Source organism: Melopsittacus undulatus, chromosome 1, assembly GCF_012275295.1.
Source record: "Melopsittacus undulatus isolate bMelUnd1 chromosome 1, bMelUnd1.mat.Z, whole genome shotgun sequence".
Lineage (NCBI taxonomy): Eukaryota > Metazoa > Chordata > Aves > Psittaciformes > Psittaculidae > Melopsittacus > Melopsittacus undulatus.
This window is the reverse complement of record NC_047527.1, coordinates 120,709,696-120,726,418: the sequence shown is the minus strand read 5'-3', so window position 1 is coordinate 120,726,418 and position 16,723 is coordinate 120,709,696. Positions and strand designations below refer to the sequence as shown.

The window sequence follows — 16,723 nt, the reverse complement described above, 5'->3', positions numbered from 1 at the left end:
CTGATGGTTGAGACATTCAGTCAAAAGACTGATAAACTTGTTCAGCTGCCGAAACCCACTGGCAGTTTTCTCTGTGTCTAGACTTACCTTCTGCCCTTCCTGCTTTGTGGAAGCTCATGTTACACTACTAGTTTCATTGTGAACTGGGCAAGACAGGTCAGGGAAGATCATGATTTTCAGTTTTCCTATAAGCAGTAAGCCTGGTTACCAATAAAGTGAGTGAATCAGCATAGGAATGCTTGATATAGCACTATAGAGCACCTGTGTATTTTAAGTTCTATTTAAGATGACAGGATGTAACAAAAAACAAAAGCAATTCTCAAAAACGTGCAGAAGAAAACTTTTTTTTTGACCACTTTTCCCTTCACAACTTCTCCCATAGTAAAATAGCATCAGAAAAGAGAGCAGAGATTGTTGGGTTTTTTTTGATAACTGAAGTGTGTTGTTGAGGATAAATGCACTTGAACTCACTCATAACCAGAGATACCCAACAAGATGACCTAGACATAAAAATTACATGGAGCTAACAAAATAGAGCTCTGGGCTTGAGAGCCAACACACAGTTCTAAACATTTAAACATTTCACAGATCCTCTTACACCAAGTTCAAAGCCTTAATGATGCCACAACAAAGACTAAATGTGTTTGCTCAGCCAGAGATTGAGTATAACCCATGTGAAGCCATTAAAATAAATGACAGATCTATACATTTTGGATTTTGTTTGAAGATATCAGAAACATGACCCTTTCTTTTAATTTTTGGGTGAAGCAGCATTTGGGGAATGGGCTCAGAGGATTCTAGCAAGTGTCACCAAACAGAAACCCAGACTTAGAAGTATTCTGGACATTATACTTCAATCACAAGATGCGACGCTATTTACTTTGACAAGCATTCCATCCTCTCTGTCCACCAAGTGTCTGTCCTAGGACCAGGCCAACAGAATGGATAAATAAGTCAATAGATAGCAGTCTTGGCCTTGCTCTTAGGAAAGATAAAAGTGCATGTGAGCCTTGAAATGCCTCCCTCCACATAACCACCCCAGGTCACACTTTGAATGCTTGCCCCAAAACCAAAGATCAAGCCTACAGACAGACAGGAATTGGGGGCACAGCCATGTGCAAGTGTTGCCAACTTCACTATCTCCCTAGAACAGTGGCTTCCCCACTCCTTGCCCCAACAGTCTTCCCATAATTTCCTCTCAAAGTGTCTTCTTTCCTCTTCATTCTGTTCCTCTTTGGCCATGAACATGCAGAAGAATGAGGGGAAGAAGAGCACACTAATTGATTCTCTCCAACTTCTTCCTGAACCAACTGAAAATCTATAGAGAACTGCATGTCCAGCAGCTCAGCTGGGGGCATCCTAGGGCTGCAAGACACTAGTGTGCAGTTCAGAGCCACTCCTCAGGCACATATATGGTGTAATAAGAAACTGCAGTTTGACACACTGATTTTTTTGAAAACACAGATGTTGAAACTATCTATGGAAGCCTGAAACAAAGGTATCTCTACTTCAAATAAGAAGCAAGACATGGTGCAAACTACAGTAATCCACAATTTCAGAAGTGGAAAAAAGTGTGTTCCTTCATTTAGGTAGGTTCACTCTACTAAAATTTTCTTTACGTAAGTAAATTACATCCAGCAACATTACTTTTAAAGCTCACCTGAGTTTTCAGTACTGGAAGTGCTGTTCCATGAAAAGATAAACACGCATTTAATATTTTAATTTCTGAGATTGCTCTTCTTTACATAGTGTCTTCACCACTAAAATTAATAAGCAAAACCTACTAAAATAAAAAGTGTAAAGACAGATGAAAGAGAGAATAGAGTGTGAATGAAAGTCAAGTCTGAGAAAAACAGATTAACAGAGGCATTATGCATCTCAGGCTCAGGTTGTGCTGTATCCCCCTTCTTTCATTTTGTTTATATGCTGCATCCCTTCTCCCTCTTTTGTTGACAAAGCATGGAGGATGGGAAGCTCATACTGAAATGGATAAATACCTTTGTTCACACACCTGAGAACCAAAGGTACAATGTTACTTCTCCCTGCAGCTGTTCTCCCAATTACTTGTGGCTACACTGAAATACAGAGACTAGGAACCTTTCTACTGATAAGCCAAATCCTGTATTTCTGTAAAAGACAGACAGACTGATGTACAAGAAAGCAAAGAAGGCTGCAATTAATATACTGAAATAAAGATATTTTCAATGCAATTAACTGCTTCAATGAACGCAGAAAAAAAAAAAGGTTAAATAATCTGGAAAGTCTGGGGATTGTTTGGGGATTTTTGTATTTTCTATTAAGCTTTAAGGCTGCTGTCCACAATAGTGTCATTAAATTAAGTTTTTAACTGTGTAAGCAAAATTATACAGTAATAGACGTCCAACATGACATTTGGTATAAATTATAGCCTACACTATAAAGTTAAAAAGCTTAGTATATGGAAGGTCTGGTTAAGATAAATTTGACCATAATTGCAGGTATCTTTTGAGACCTGCAACCATGGCTTCTGGAAGGACAAGCTAACACAGTGGATAAAATGCATGGATTTCACTCAACCTTCCTTAAATGTAACACAATTGTTCTCCAGAAATACAGCACCCATTCCATAGTCTCAAAATAATTTGGTTCTCCAACTACTTTACTACCTTTGAAATCGTAAGAAAGGTTGTTCCTCCCCCCCTTTTGTTTGAATATGTGACAGCCCTTCATATACTGTAGCAGGTGCTGAAGAAAAATGCTTTTCTATTAAGTCAGGAATGTCACTACTCGGGTTGTGAGACAGCAGGCAGACCTTCATCATTTTTGCAAAAGTTACCTCCAGGGAGAACCATCAGCATGTTTTATTTCCACACTATCAACTCTTATCACAGAACATCATTCTTCAAAGACAGCCATTTGAATAACACTTCAGTCTTGACAATAGCTGGCAGATGAAGAAACATAAGAAATTAAACACAGTGCCTACTAATAAAGTGCTAAATATGAGTTGAGAAAAAAAGACAAAAAAAGAAAACTGGACCATTATTCCACTAATTACAATACAGATCCAGGAACTGGGAACCATTTTTATGTTAAATCCTGACAAACTGTTTACAGAAGTTTTAAAGCAGGAAAAGAATGGAAGCAAACACTGCGCCAAAAGCAGTGAAAAACCACAGTTATTGAAGCCAAAGTGGTGGCAGGTTCATTGGCACTGGAAAGCAATGACAGCTCACCTCACCACCCACAGACAAAATTTAATTCCCATCATAACTTTGTGCTGTTAAGATTTCATTCTTCTGTCAGAAAAAAACCCCACCAAAACGGAATCCTTTTCCTTCTCCCAAACTCCTATTTGATCACTTTTAAACCAAGTTAATTTAAAATTTTATGGAACAACAGAACTGAACAGAAGCAAATTAACATGTTAAATATTTATTTTAGGAATGTTGATAAAAATAACACAAACATCTTCAATATTGTACATTTTTTCAATGGATAATATACAGCAAGGAAGCTTATTTAAAGTGTACAGAATAAATGGGAACTTGCACTGCAGATGGAGAAAAGCTTTTTGCTTATTGTGTCATACTGGTAAGCTACTAACATGGCTCAATTAACCATCTCTATGAAAAGAAATAAATCACAATACAGAAATACAAAAAAAAAATGAAAGGTTACAAAAATACTGCTTTCCTACTGTATTGGGTCTGGGTGGGATGGAGGTAACTTTCTGCATAGCAGCCTGTACAGTGCTTTGCTTTGGAATTGTAGATTAGAATACTGCAAATAACACACCAATGCTTTGGCTTTTGCTGAGCAGTGCTTGCACAGCATCGAGGTTTCATTTTTCCTACTCTGCCCACTCCATCAAGTAGGCAATGAGCTGGGAGGGGACACAGCTGGGACAGATGGTCAGAACTGACCAAAGAGAGATTCCAGGCTACAGATCATCATGCTCAGCAACAAAAACTGATGAAAGGGGAGCAGAGGCCTGCTTCTGGGAGGTGGTGACTACCTTGCTCCTCCTACCTTTTTCTTCACTTATTAAACTGTCTTTATCTCAATCCAAGAGTTTTCTTGCCTTTGCTGTTCCCATTCTCTCCCTCATCCCACTGGATGGAGGGAGCAAGCAGCAGAGTGGTGCTCAGCCAGGGTGGCCCTGGTAAAATGCAGAATCTGGCAACATTTTTTTGGTAAATTACATATTAAGCTTGCAGAAGGAAGTGTTCACACTGACTGATGCTTCTGCTTGAATTTAGGCACACATAACTATGCTTATTTCAAGAATGACCTTCTTCCAATTTTGCTAACTACAGAAATTTCTTTTTCACATCATTATGTATGTATTAATATTTCTACAACTGAGTATGAAAAATATAGAGACAAATATGCTCTCCTTTCTCAACCCTTAGACATTACACTCTTGAAGATCTTTTTCCAGAGGGGAAAAAAGCCTCCACCCAATTCCCACATTAGGGTAGCACAGAAGAATGTGCCTGGTGTATTTTCTCATCAATATCAACAACAGATATTTCTGCTGTGTGAAGCTATGCTTCCATATTGCCTTTTTTTCATAAAAGTAAAAGATACAGTAGGGAAATATCTTTATTTAGGAACATGGTAACAAGTGTTTTAAGTGGCAGTTAAGGCTGAATGCAAACACATGACTGTGCCTATCAGCTATCTACATCAAGTAATAAAATATAGTTTTAAGAGGAGGAAAAATAGTATTTCACACTTCAATGTCGCCATAAAGGAAAAAAAAAAAAAAGAAAGAAAATCAGCCAACATTTCAACCACCAAAGCATTTATAAAAAAAAAAATAGTTCTACATAGACAGGAAACATGTATTTCACAAAGTCTTTATACAGCCAGGAAACAAACCCAAACAAAAAAAAAAAAAAAAAAAAAAAAAGGGAAAAGAAAATCAAATGACATTTTTTGGGGAAAAAAGAAGCAAAAGAAAGTCGAAGGGGCAAAAGAAAAGAATTATCTTCCTGTATTCTGGCAGTACAGCTCTTCTGGAGGTACAGCTCAGCTTTATTCATTCTCAAATCTGCTGTATGGATTATCAGAATCCTGGAGAAGACCTGTAAAACAAAACAAGACTGTATTGATCATTTTCTTACGAATATTACATAAAAACCTTGACTTATTGACTTCACTGTAATAGGTACTCCATATAACAAAACCAAAAAGCAATTCCTGGCTTGTAATAATTGCTCTATTACACAAACACTCGAGTATAATAATAAATTGAAAGCTTTCTTAAGCACTCTCATTTCTCAGCCTATAATAACTAATTGGTCTTTCATGATTTAACAGGGAGAGAACATTTCTCTATGAAAAATTCTTGAAGAAAAAACATTTCTCATTTGTGAGGTATACCCTGGAAAACGCATTTGTGAGAGTCAAGTCTACAAAAATCTAAGCATAAAAATGGCTCAGAAAGAACATATTCAGACTGGCCAATTTATAAATTCAAGTGACTGTAAGATCATCATCCTTTTAAATATAAGATGCTGCTACTTTGACTTAGTTGTACCTTGATTATAAACAGACATCTGTCATGTTTAGCCACCTACAGCATTTCTGCAACAGGACAATAATCTTTAAGAACAAATGAAGACCACTTCTACATGCACTGAAACCTCTGGAGACAAGAGTAAGAGCATCACTTAATCCAAGTTGCAGCATGTTTTCATCATGAAGATTCTTAATGACTTTACCAGAATACTGTTACAGAAAGCATCACAAAGCCATCCAATTATGCTGAGTGTCTGGTGACTCGTACCATGTCCTGTAAGGGCTAGTTAAGTAATCACTCTTCCATACAGCAATTATTTCAAAAAGACTTTAAACCACATTTGGGCTAGGCACAAGTGCATACTGAAAATAAGGGAGTCCCATAAGAGCACAGAGACCAACCTTTTGTTGTGAAAGAACACGAACACTACCACTATCTTTTCTACCATGAACTTTACAGTGATGGTTTGACTGTTCTCTAGCTCATGTTTAGAACTCAGAGACAGAAGACAGCTAAGCCAAACAACCCCAATACACAGATGTTCAAATTTACAACAGTGGAAGAGAAAGATTACACTAGTCACTGCCAAATCTTTTAAGAACTCCCTTCAGACCTTTTCGCACCATAGCTCTTTTCCACATGCATCTGTACACAGATACTGAACATTAACTGTTTATCTGAAAGTCAAAAGCTAATGACACTGAAACTATACCTGTGCCTACCCTCTTAAACTTTTGAACTGCCAGGGGATTTTAGGATGTCAACCAAAACACACAACTGCTTAATGCTGATTGTTGTATCAGTAACTGCAACTAGCTACCTGACAGGGAACAGCAAATATTAAAGAATAATTATGAAAAATCCTATAATATTCAATTTGAGTACAAATACTCAAATTCACAAGACTAGAAGCAGTCAGTTTGTAAAAAGTTAAAATAAAACCCAGACCTCATATGTAACGGCCCTTATTTGTCAAAGAAGGGGTAAGCTAGTCACATTTATAAAGCTTCAACCAGGGAACATCAAATACAGTCTTTTTAGTACTGTGGCACAGTACCTTGCAAAGGTACTACCCGTTTCCGTAACTGCTTTAAAACAAAATTAAAATCTCTTAAGCATTTGAGCAATAATACGGTTAGATGACAGCATTGTCAAAAATCACCTGCAATATTTTGAGATCTTGAGATTTTTATGTTTAAAAAAATCTCAGAAAGCAGTTACTTCTCAAGTTTTAATCTTACCTTTCATGTGTTTAAACAAAGAGTTTATTGCCTGTTAAATCTACTTTAGCTGACAGGTAAGCTAACACACACAAAAAAAGCGCTTATCCTCAGCATATATTCAACCTTTAGTGCCTTCAGGTAACATTCCTACATTAATATAACCCCAACCCAAATACAGAGAAGAAACATTTGCTTTATTTCCAGACCATTACCCCCTCCTTCCTCCAGACATGTTAGTACTTTGGCAGCTAGGATCTATTGATCCTAATATATTTAGTTACCTGAAAGACAACTGAATAGACCAACTTTCAAAAATTCTTGCAGTACTTCTGTATTTCACCCCTCCCAAATACAAAACACATCTATACAACATTTACAGAACACAGTATTAGAAATGAATGTGGTTTTATTACAATTGACATTGCAAAAATTCCGTGCATATTTCTAAGTTTCACTTAGAAATGAAGGCACCAAACTAAAAAAAAATTCCCCAAAGTAACAACATGTACCAGGTTCTCTGCCAAAATTAATGCAGGTTGCAGACTTCTCTCCCTATAGTCTGGCAAGTGCTCATTATGCCTTTATTATATTCATTCAAGATATGTACCTGACACTTCATAGCTCTGAAACTAGCACAGTGAAACAGTAGACACCTTTCTCTTACAGCTTAGCTGAAATCAAATAGAAACAATGGTCTACACCCAGTAGTGCCTACTTCAAATTAATCAGAGGATGGTGTAAGACTCCTGATAAACTTTTCTTATGCTACTCTGAGGAGCAAATATACTTTTATCCACCTCTTCCCCAAAATATTCAGCCAAAACCCATTTTAGATAATTAGTCCTCATATTTCAAATGAATGTGTCATTTTTACTCATTATTTCAAATGTCATTCCCAGTCATACCTGCTTTAATTTTAATGAATTATGGTTAGGATAAACAGATATAATTAACACCAGTAAGACATTAGTATGATTAACTTAAAATTTGTCTGTTTTATTGTGCAACCCTGGAACTAAACAGGACTTAAGAACTATGGGTCAATCCAGTGTGATCATGACTTCACAAAATTCATTTCCCAGGAAAGAAGGTACCCCAAAAGAAAAGGCAGTCTCCTTGCAAACAAAGATAGCCACAGAACTAACAATGTCTGACAGACCTTGCTCTTAGTTTTGCTCTCAAATATGCATCCAGTGTTTCAATTTCTTTTATCAGCATTCTAAGTATCTCACAAGATTACATTATGCAAGAGAAGAGAGACAGCAGCTCATCTCTTGCACCAATTCTTACAGAATAAGCTGTATTAGGCTCCAGTAAGTGGACAAAAACAATCTAGATAGATATAAAAAAAGGAGCATGACAAAAAGCTCCTGTCAGCTGCCACAGCTGCTCTTAACCGTGACACTCAAAGAGAAGCTGCAAGCCTATGCTAATTGGATAGCATGTCTGCTTCAACTAAAGCTCATGCATTGCCTTGAACCAGACACGAGTTGTCTCTCTCAACTGTTTAAAATTTGACATGAGAGCAACTACCCAACTTGTAACTTACACTTCGGAGTTCAGAGCAGCTAGATGTTTGTAGCTCCAGGAGTCTTGTTTGCAACAAGGTCCATTACGTATTACTGCTGAACTTTATTATTGACACACAGGGAACTTACAAGAACCTCTAACATTTTATTTCTATTTACTTTCTTTTTGAGGTTAATATTTGACCTACTCAGTATTTAAGAAACTTAAAAATTTGGAAGATACAGTAGTCAAGCATCTTTCATTTGCCTGTATGAAGTGATGAGGCCTATTAATGTATGAAATGATAAAGCAATTTTAAGAAATTAAGACCTCTTTCCAGCATATTCAATATCATATACTATGCTAACTATGCAGCTTCTCAGTCATCAAGATCTCTCAGCATGTACCAGCACTGCCCAAAAATTTAATATGTGAAACAAAAAACTGTATATGCTGAAGCCCCCCAGTTTGTTGTATAACTTCCCCCCTTATTATACTTTTCCTATTTTTAATCCTCAGATTAACAACTTAATTCTTAACAAATTATACAGCTTCCAGTGCATAGCAATACAAGGTTTCCCTGCTTTGCATTCAGAATGCTAAAGGTCATGAGAAGGTATCTATCTTGAATAGAAGGAACATTTACTGTGACAAACTACTGAACATAAAAATCAACATCTCACAAAATAAAGGACCTAGGATTACATGTCATTAATTAGCTGATCAAAACATTTGCAGAACTGAAGCAAATGGTGTGGAAGCCCAAAATCATGAAAGACAATAATTTATAAAAATTAAGAGAAAGTATCTTTCCACTAATACTAGGCACAATCCTGAAATAAATAAAGCAGCTTCTCAGTAATGCTATACTGAGCATACAATAGCAGCAAATGCAGCAGCAATTAAATTGTACATCCTTTGTATACCACACAAGCTGCAAAGTACTCTGAATTCTACTTTAAATTTTTCTAACAGTCAACATGTAATTTGTGTAATCATATTGCATTCATATATATGAGCAAATGAAAAATACTATCAAATTGTGCAACAAAGAAACAATTCAAAGTGTGTATTGCTGGTAGCTAAAGCTCTCTATTGCTTCCAGTGCTCCCAAAGGACTGTGGCTAGAGTGACACCTGCAATGCATTATAAATGTGTAATTACCATTTAAATGGGGTAAAGAAGGCTGGTGGATGAAATGGAAAAAGGCATTCCCTTAAAGCCAACCAAATACTGAAATTTCAGGCATGATCATCGTAATCTACTAAGTCAGGTTAACAAAGTCATTGTCCTTCTGCCACTCATCCATGCCTACTTAACTGAGAATCCCCTCTGCAGTGCACAAGAGTGTAAAATAATCTAGTGTCTCCATAATTATTTGCAGCAAATTTTATTATATTTAATATGGTAACATATGTACTTACTAGACAGTGAAAAATGAAGACTGAAAATCCAAGGCTACAGCAAGATTTACTATATACTACGTCTCACTGAATTATTTTGACAATCATTTATCTGCATGTTATCAAAATATAAACTATATACATCACCAATAACATTTAGGGATTTCAGAATTCATACATATTTTGTCTTTCATTTTTTTCTCAGTAACATACATCCTTTCAGGATGTGCCAACTATTCACATAATAGTTTGATTTCTCTTTAGGACAAAAATGATTTATAATAATCCAGGCCTCAAATAGATATACCTTACAATATAAATTGATCTTTGCATATGCAATAAAGCAAACCTTTCAATAACTGAATTTTATATAGAAGTTTCCTATTGAAAATCCTCATGAAAGTCAGTATTCCAACAAGATGCAACAAAGCATTCTGCAAATGTCTGAAAGTTAAGCATTGAAAATTGTCTTCACCAAAATATAGGACCATTCAGAGACAACTGAACTAGTTCCACAAGCAGAACATAACTGAACACAGTCTTTTGAAACATCACTTAACCCCAGTGCAGTGCTTTGACACACTAACTGCTACACTTCATTCAGGACCTGGTCACTTCCTCTTAGGTGCATTGACTCAAGGACATGCAACGTTATAGTGCATAGCTGTACAGAATGCTGCATGTTATTTTGGAGATATAACCATTGTCTTAAGTTCTTCACATCTAGCCCAATGATTCAAACTTGCTGAGATAGAAGAAACCTTAGAGTCGAAGAAACATACACAAAAGGCTTGTGTTGTTATGATGTTGTCTGGATTGTTTGTGGGTTTGTAAATCTGGACTATTGTCAGCCTCTCAAACCTCTTGAAACTGAATTGTGATTGGGATACAGGGTCAACTATCCTATTAAATAACATAGGACTGAAGTTCATGCCTGATTTTTGTCAATATTTACTTCTATTTTCTACAACATTCTTCCTCCTGCAGCTCACCCTTCACAGTGAAGTTTTTCTCCATTCCATTACTTTTGCAATATTCACCAGGCAGAGAATTCCCTATAGAGATTGTCTGTATCACTTCTGCAGCAGCCAAAGGGCAGGCTGCAGATACATCAAGGCATTCCCAGATTCTGCCAATCAGTTTAACAAGAGGATGAAAATTAACAGTTTTGAGTGACTGTTCAGACCCCTAGAATCACCTTCTGACATTAGTACAATTTGCATAAGCGCAGCATAGTTTTAGCATATCTGTCTCTGAATATATAGTACTATTAACCCTATGAACAAATCAAGTGAAAAGTGCAAGCACTGACAAGCCCAGATAATAAAGCCTCCTATACAACACAGCAGGTCCTGCAGTCTTGTGATATTCTTCTCCCACCAGATAACAGCTCCACTTAAAAACAAAGAAAAACCAACAACTTTAATCCCTATGTTAGGCTGCAACCTCCATCCTTTTTTAAGCTTGATTTTAAAAGCTTGTTACCTGCTACTCATTCTATCGTCCCTCAATAACCAAGAGTCTACCTACTAGCCAGTTTTAACTAGATAAAACCCCAAACTGGTACTTTCACTTAGGCAGAGACAGAAAGAACTACTTATTTTAATCAATATCTTTAAATGCCCACCCCAAGCAAACATCCCATCAAGCATGTTGTCTCTTGCCCAGTGGGAGAGTCAGTGTGGGAAGAGAACAGGAGCATAATAGTGATGAGATCAGGTGTTCAGGTGACAGAAGATATGCATCAGTAGGAAACTGCCTGATTACTTCTGCTGCTCATGAAGCAGCTTGTTTCTGCTGTGAATTTTAATAATTAGGAAAAAGGAGTCAATTTAGATACCGAGTATCAACCCAAGATTACCACATACCATACTTCTTACGTATTTCATCATGCTTCAGTTTTCTTTCATGTTTCCTGCAACAAATAAAGGTATAAGAAAAATATTCAGACTTTTGAGCTGCAAAATATAATTACATCTGAAAGAGATGACAGCCTTTTTAAATTAATATGCAATTACAATTCTTTAATCGCATGTCAGTTATATATCTTATCTGTCTATATACTTTATTTAAGATTCCTTATAACTTCTCACTAATCAATGTAAAAAATAAGCCATACTTGCAAGCACAAAGAAAATACTGTTTTTTCTATACCGAAGTAATATGTCCACATGTACACATACCCTGAAGTATTCATCTAGACATAAGGTGCAATACTGGAAGAGTCTCTAACGCACTGCAGCAGGGAGCCTAACTAAAATTTAGCTGTGAGTACAATGTCCTTCAATCCTAATTCAATACAGTAATTCTAAGAAGATGAAAGGTATATTACTGTTTTGTTTCAACAGTACAGCAAGTATAACTGGAAACTACCAGTTTTTAAAAATCCAGCATGACCTCCATGTAGATAATAAATTAAAATATACTGCTAATATAAAAATTGGATGCCTCTAGTTACATTATCTAATCATAAGATAGTTTTCAAGACTGAATCAGATATTGCCAAACTTTAATTATTCAAACAAAGCAAATGAGTTTGTTTCTTCTTCCCCTTCCCCATTTCCCCTCTGCAAAGGGGAGAAAATGAAGTAAGTCTAAATGAAATTGTCCCATCATTCCTCAAGTAATTTTCCTACATTTCAAAGGAAGCATCTATTTTGCTTAGTTCAAAACCAAACTAAATAAGCTCTTACGCAACTGTTCCATTAGGATGATCTAGGATCTACATATTTTGAGGAAAGAACGTAGAATTTGGCAAAATAATGCTCCTCTAACAAAAAAGTACACCTATCAAAATTCAACCCAGTCAGACAAGTTGTGACTTTTGGCTGATCCTAATTTGCACATATTCAGCAGAAGGCTGTTAAGCACTGACAGCTTAATTCACCAAAGATCCCATCTGCCCTATGCACATTCCACCTCCAAACAATTCCTTCTGCTAATCAGATCCTGTGTGTCCTCAGAAACAATTATCACGCTTCCTACAGAGCTAAAGGGCTGAAATGGCCTTTCCCTGTAACTGGCACTTCTGGAAAGCATGCAGATAAAGCATGATGAGAAAACCAAGCTAGACCAACTCAAAACTTTCCACTACTATTTTCCTGAGACACCTACCTCCTCTTATATCCCTTTCCACTATTTAAGCCCAGGCAAACAGGAAACAAAGCAACCTGGCCAAACTGCAAGAGGAGGAGAAACTGGGTAATCGAGGAGATTAAATGAAAGTCATGTAGAGGAAGAAAGTCAGGACTGAGAGGTTGAAGAGAACAGGAATAAGAGGAGCCAACTTTACCTACTGAGGGTAATCTGATCACAGGACTCCTGCTTTGTGTTGCATAAGAGGAAGACATTATATGAGACACGAATCTCAGGAAGAACATAGCAAAATTCTGCTTAAAGCAGCCTTTTCCTGTATAAAGTCAGGCCTTATTTCTGTATAGTTTCCATATTATGTCCTGTGACCTCAATACAGGTTTTTCTACTGGTGCTACTAATTAATGTCATGTTCTTCACTGTTTTGCATACCTGGTCTGAAATAATTGAGAAGATCTCGGGACCCCAGTAGTCAGTCTGAATCTGCCCTGAACACAGAAAGCCCTAAGTAAGGAGGATAAGAGAGTGTGGAGAACTATCACACTGTGTAGGCTTTAAACTTCTAACACTTCAGGATACTTCCTTAGGCTATTCAGAACAAACCACCAAACATCTGCAATCCTTATGTTGTTTACATTTGATGTGCAATACCAGTAATATTTGTGAAACATTCAAACTCAGTCAAATTACATCACATCAGCCATGACTAAATCCTTGTACAGTCAATAAGGCTTAGGTATACATCAACTGAGAAGAGTCAGAAGCAATTTTGAACATGTAGTCACTAAATCAGCTTACTGCACTATTCACATCTTACATTATGATCAACTGAAGTCACTCTACAGTCTGAGTTGGTTCTATTTCTTATTACTACTATTACTTCATTTTATATATGCTAAATTCTTGGCACTTCATGTAAGTTGTCTGCACTGCTGTAAACTGAGAAAGTATTTTTCCTAAAACTAACAATTCATCGTAATTTTCCATACTTAGTTCTTCACAAATAAACTGCAACCCTTTCTTTCCCTGTCCCCCATCCCTTGCTCTCCTTACCAGTACACAACTGATTTACTCAGTAGTTTCTCTCATTCAAAATTTCACTGCCTTTCATTATTTTATAAATTTCTAACATATAAATCATGGTTTATAAATTACATGAATCTAACATATAAACGTACAATGTATCTGCAGCTGTAAATAACTGAGTGCACTGAAAAGACTCGCTACTTGATGCTATGTTTTAAATTGATTTTTCATGTTAGAAATTATATGAAGTCAAATAAAGGAGTAAAGCTCTGAGATACCCTTTTTCCTTCAGTATTAGTCAAAACCTGAACTCCAGGTTTCCTTCCACTTCTGTCCTCCACTGCAGTGCAAACTCTACATGTAGTCACCAGTGATTTTCAACCTTCTCAGTGAAGTGACAGCTAGTTTTGTCCTTGTGAAGACAATGAGAGGGCCAATGTCACTACCCTTACTCTTCATTCTAACAGCCATCTAGGTATTCCAAGACAACATTTCCCAAGTATCTGTAGTAAACTGAATTTTAACACAAATTTTAAACTTAAAAGTAGGCTTTTACTGTGCACCTGAAAAGCCAGAAAATACTAGGTGCTGCAATTACCTTGAAGCTTACTCCTTTATTTCTTTTTTACCATTCACTAATGGAATCAGGAAACCAAGCTCAGGCTAGTACTGTTCTCCTTCCATTGCCAACTGATCTGAACAGCTGTACATGAACTAGCTGTATCCCACAGGGGAAAAAAAGGGACAGATATAAAATCCAAAGAGATGCAAGGTCAATTCTGTGCCTATATTCTTTACATGCTATTTATCTGAACATCTATCAAGCTATTTTTAGAAACTATGTGAAAACTGCAGGTTGTAGAAAGGAAAGACCACACAGTACAGTGCTTTCCTCTGTGGTTTGCTGGTCAAAAATGGCTTGTTGAGACTATTAATCTCTTCTACAGCCTACTACTAGCCTCTTAAGGACTTACAGGAAGCAAACAAAGGGTTGGATGAGGTGTTCTGGTTGTCAGAAGTGGCTTACTCCTCATGGTTTCCCATAACCCCCAGCCACACACACAATTGGTATGCATGTTCAGAATATAGGAAATACCACAGGGTTGCTGCTAAGCTCTCTCTTGCAATTAGAACAATTTCTCTATTTCACAGAGAATATACCTGGACTCATGCTGTCCTTGCACCCTGTGGATCCAAGCAACCTTATGGATGCATACTGAGACTGTTTACTGAAGGCACCCAACAGAATAAAAAAAAATCAAAACCAAAAAAACCCAAAAAAACCCTACAAACATGTGAAGAGCTTTCTGCAAAACAATTTTTGGCATAACAGAGTTAAGGAATGCTGTGCCCTGGGCATGAAAGAATGCATCAGCAGCTAACAGTTACATCAGAAGTAGAATGCCTTTATACACAATATAACAGGTTAAATTAGTGGCATCATGACACCTAAAAATATACATTTTCAAAATAGAAATTTCAGCTCAACTATGCCAGGAGTCATTTAGCCCTCATCTTCCCCCTGCAGAAAAGTTACTTTTAAGATCATACTTTCCTAAACAAGTACAAATGCAGAATATACATTACTGCAACACTATATTGAAAAGAAAACTTGTGCAGAATAAAGACAATTTGGTAGGTTTAATCTTGGTAGGTTTAAATGCTACTAAACTGTATTACACAACTAGTAGAAAACTGAAATAGATACATTAAACTGCCAGTATGTAATAGCTCTAGAATAAAAACCTAATCAAAATCACAAAACTAAAACTAATCATTCGAGCTTTGCATTAGGCAAAGCTCCGAAAAATTCTTCATTAAACATTCTCATTGTATATCATTCTAATCCTTTCTATTGCTAACAAGTTTACGGATTTTGTATGAATCTAAAGCACACATCAGTCTAAGCTATTCTGCCTCCGAGTACCACAGTGTCTGTTTCAGAGCCATAGCCATTATAAGATTCAGGGCAAACATTTGCTGCATTTGCTTGTATAACCTGGCAGCTCAGAACCAGAAAACAGATTTGCGTGGAGCTAAGATGAGCACTTTTGCCAGCTCCTGCTGGTCAGAGACATGAGTGACAGTAGGTACATCTCTAAGAAAGATCTTACTGGCTCTCACTTCTCTGCCCAGCCAGAGCATATCATGTTTGAGCAAACCAAGCATGCTTGAGCAAACCAAGCAAGTCTGCCTGTCTGCTTTGTCTTCCTATGCACAATATGTAATGGAAAAACAATGTCTTCAATGCAAAAGCTCCACAAGGGGTCTCATCTGGAAGTATGCTTTGTTCCCTGCAGTCAGGAGAAAACAGCAGGTATCATCAAGGTAGTGAAGGTGCCCACCTGTTACTTGGTAGGCATGCATTTAGAGAACATAACCAGGAAGTGGCAAACCTAAGATCAATTGCCTTTCCAGTCCACGGGGATTCAAACCCACATCCAACAGCTTCAAGCCTAGCATTAGTTTGGTTAGGACTCGTGTCTTGCTAAAACTAATCCACTGTGGCTCTCCAAAATGGATCATGAAGTATGATTCAAAAGGTGCATCTGGCTTGTACTAGGGTTCATGGTCCTACCTATAAAAATTGACTATCTAAAGAATAAATGTAAAAAACATGAAGAGTCACTGGAGAACAAAGCTATAAAAACCTGCACTTGAAGGATTACCATTCTCATTGAGAACTACTGTATTACTGCTGACTCTTGCACCTCTACACAGTTTTAACAGAAAGGATGGAAACATGGAATTAATTCTAAAGTGAGATCTGAGCCAAAGTTTTCCATTTCCTGAGAAAAATTTCTAATAGGTATCTCACTATCAACTTCTCTATCTACCTTTTTCAACCATATTTTAAAAGAACCAGTTACCAAATGAATCAAGAAAGTGGTTTTCATGTCTGAATCCCAGCCTCACTTGGGCATTAACTCACACTACAAACAGGAACCAGTTCAAGAGAG

At 36.9% G+C, this 16,723-nt stretch overlaps 1 protein-coding gene across 2 annotated transcripts in view; it reads right to left on the bottom strand.

Annotated features, from left to right (window-relative positions):
* Positions 1-4,868: 4,868 nt before the first annotated feature.
* PTTG1IP2 (PTTG1IP family member 2) overlaps positions 4,869-16,723 on the bottom strand; it is a 28,771-nt gene continuing 16,916 nt past the window's right edge. For both annotated transcript variants that reach the window (XM_031052576.2, XM_031052575.2), the window contains 2 exons: positions 11,513-11,559; positions 4,869-5,072 (listed from right to left, as the gene is read on the bottom strand). In XM_031052576.2, the coding sequence (XP_030908436.2) occupies positions 5,023-5,072; positions 11,513-11,559 (97 nt within the window). In that variant the 3' untranslated portion in view covers positions 4,869-5,022. The remainder of the gene's footprint in view (positions 5,073-11,512; positions 11,560-16,723) is intronic.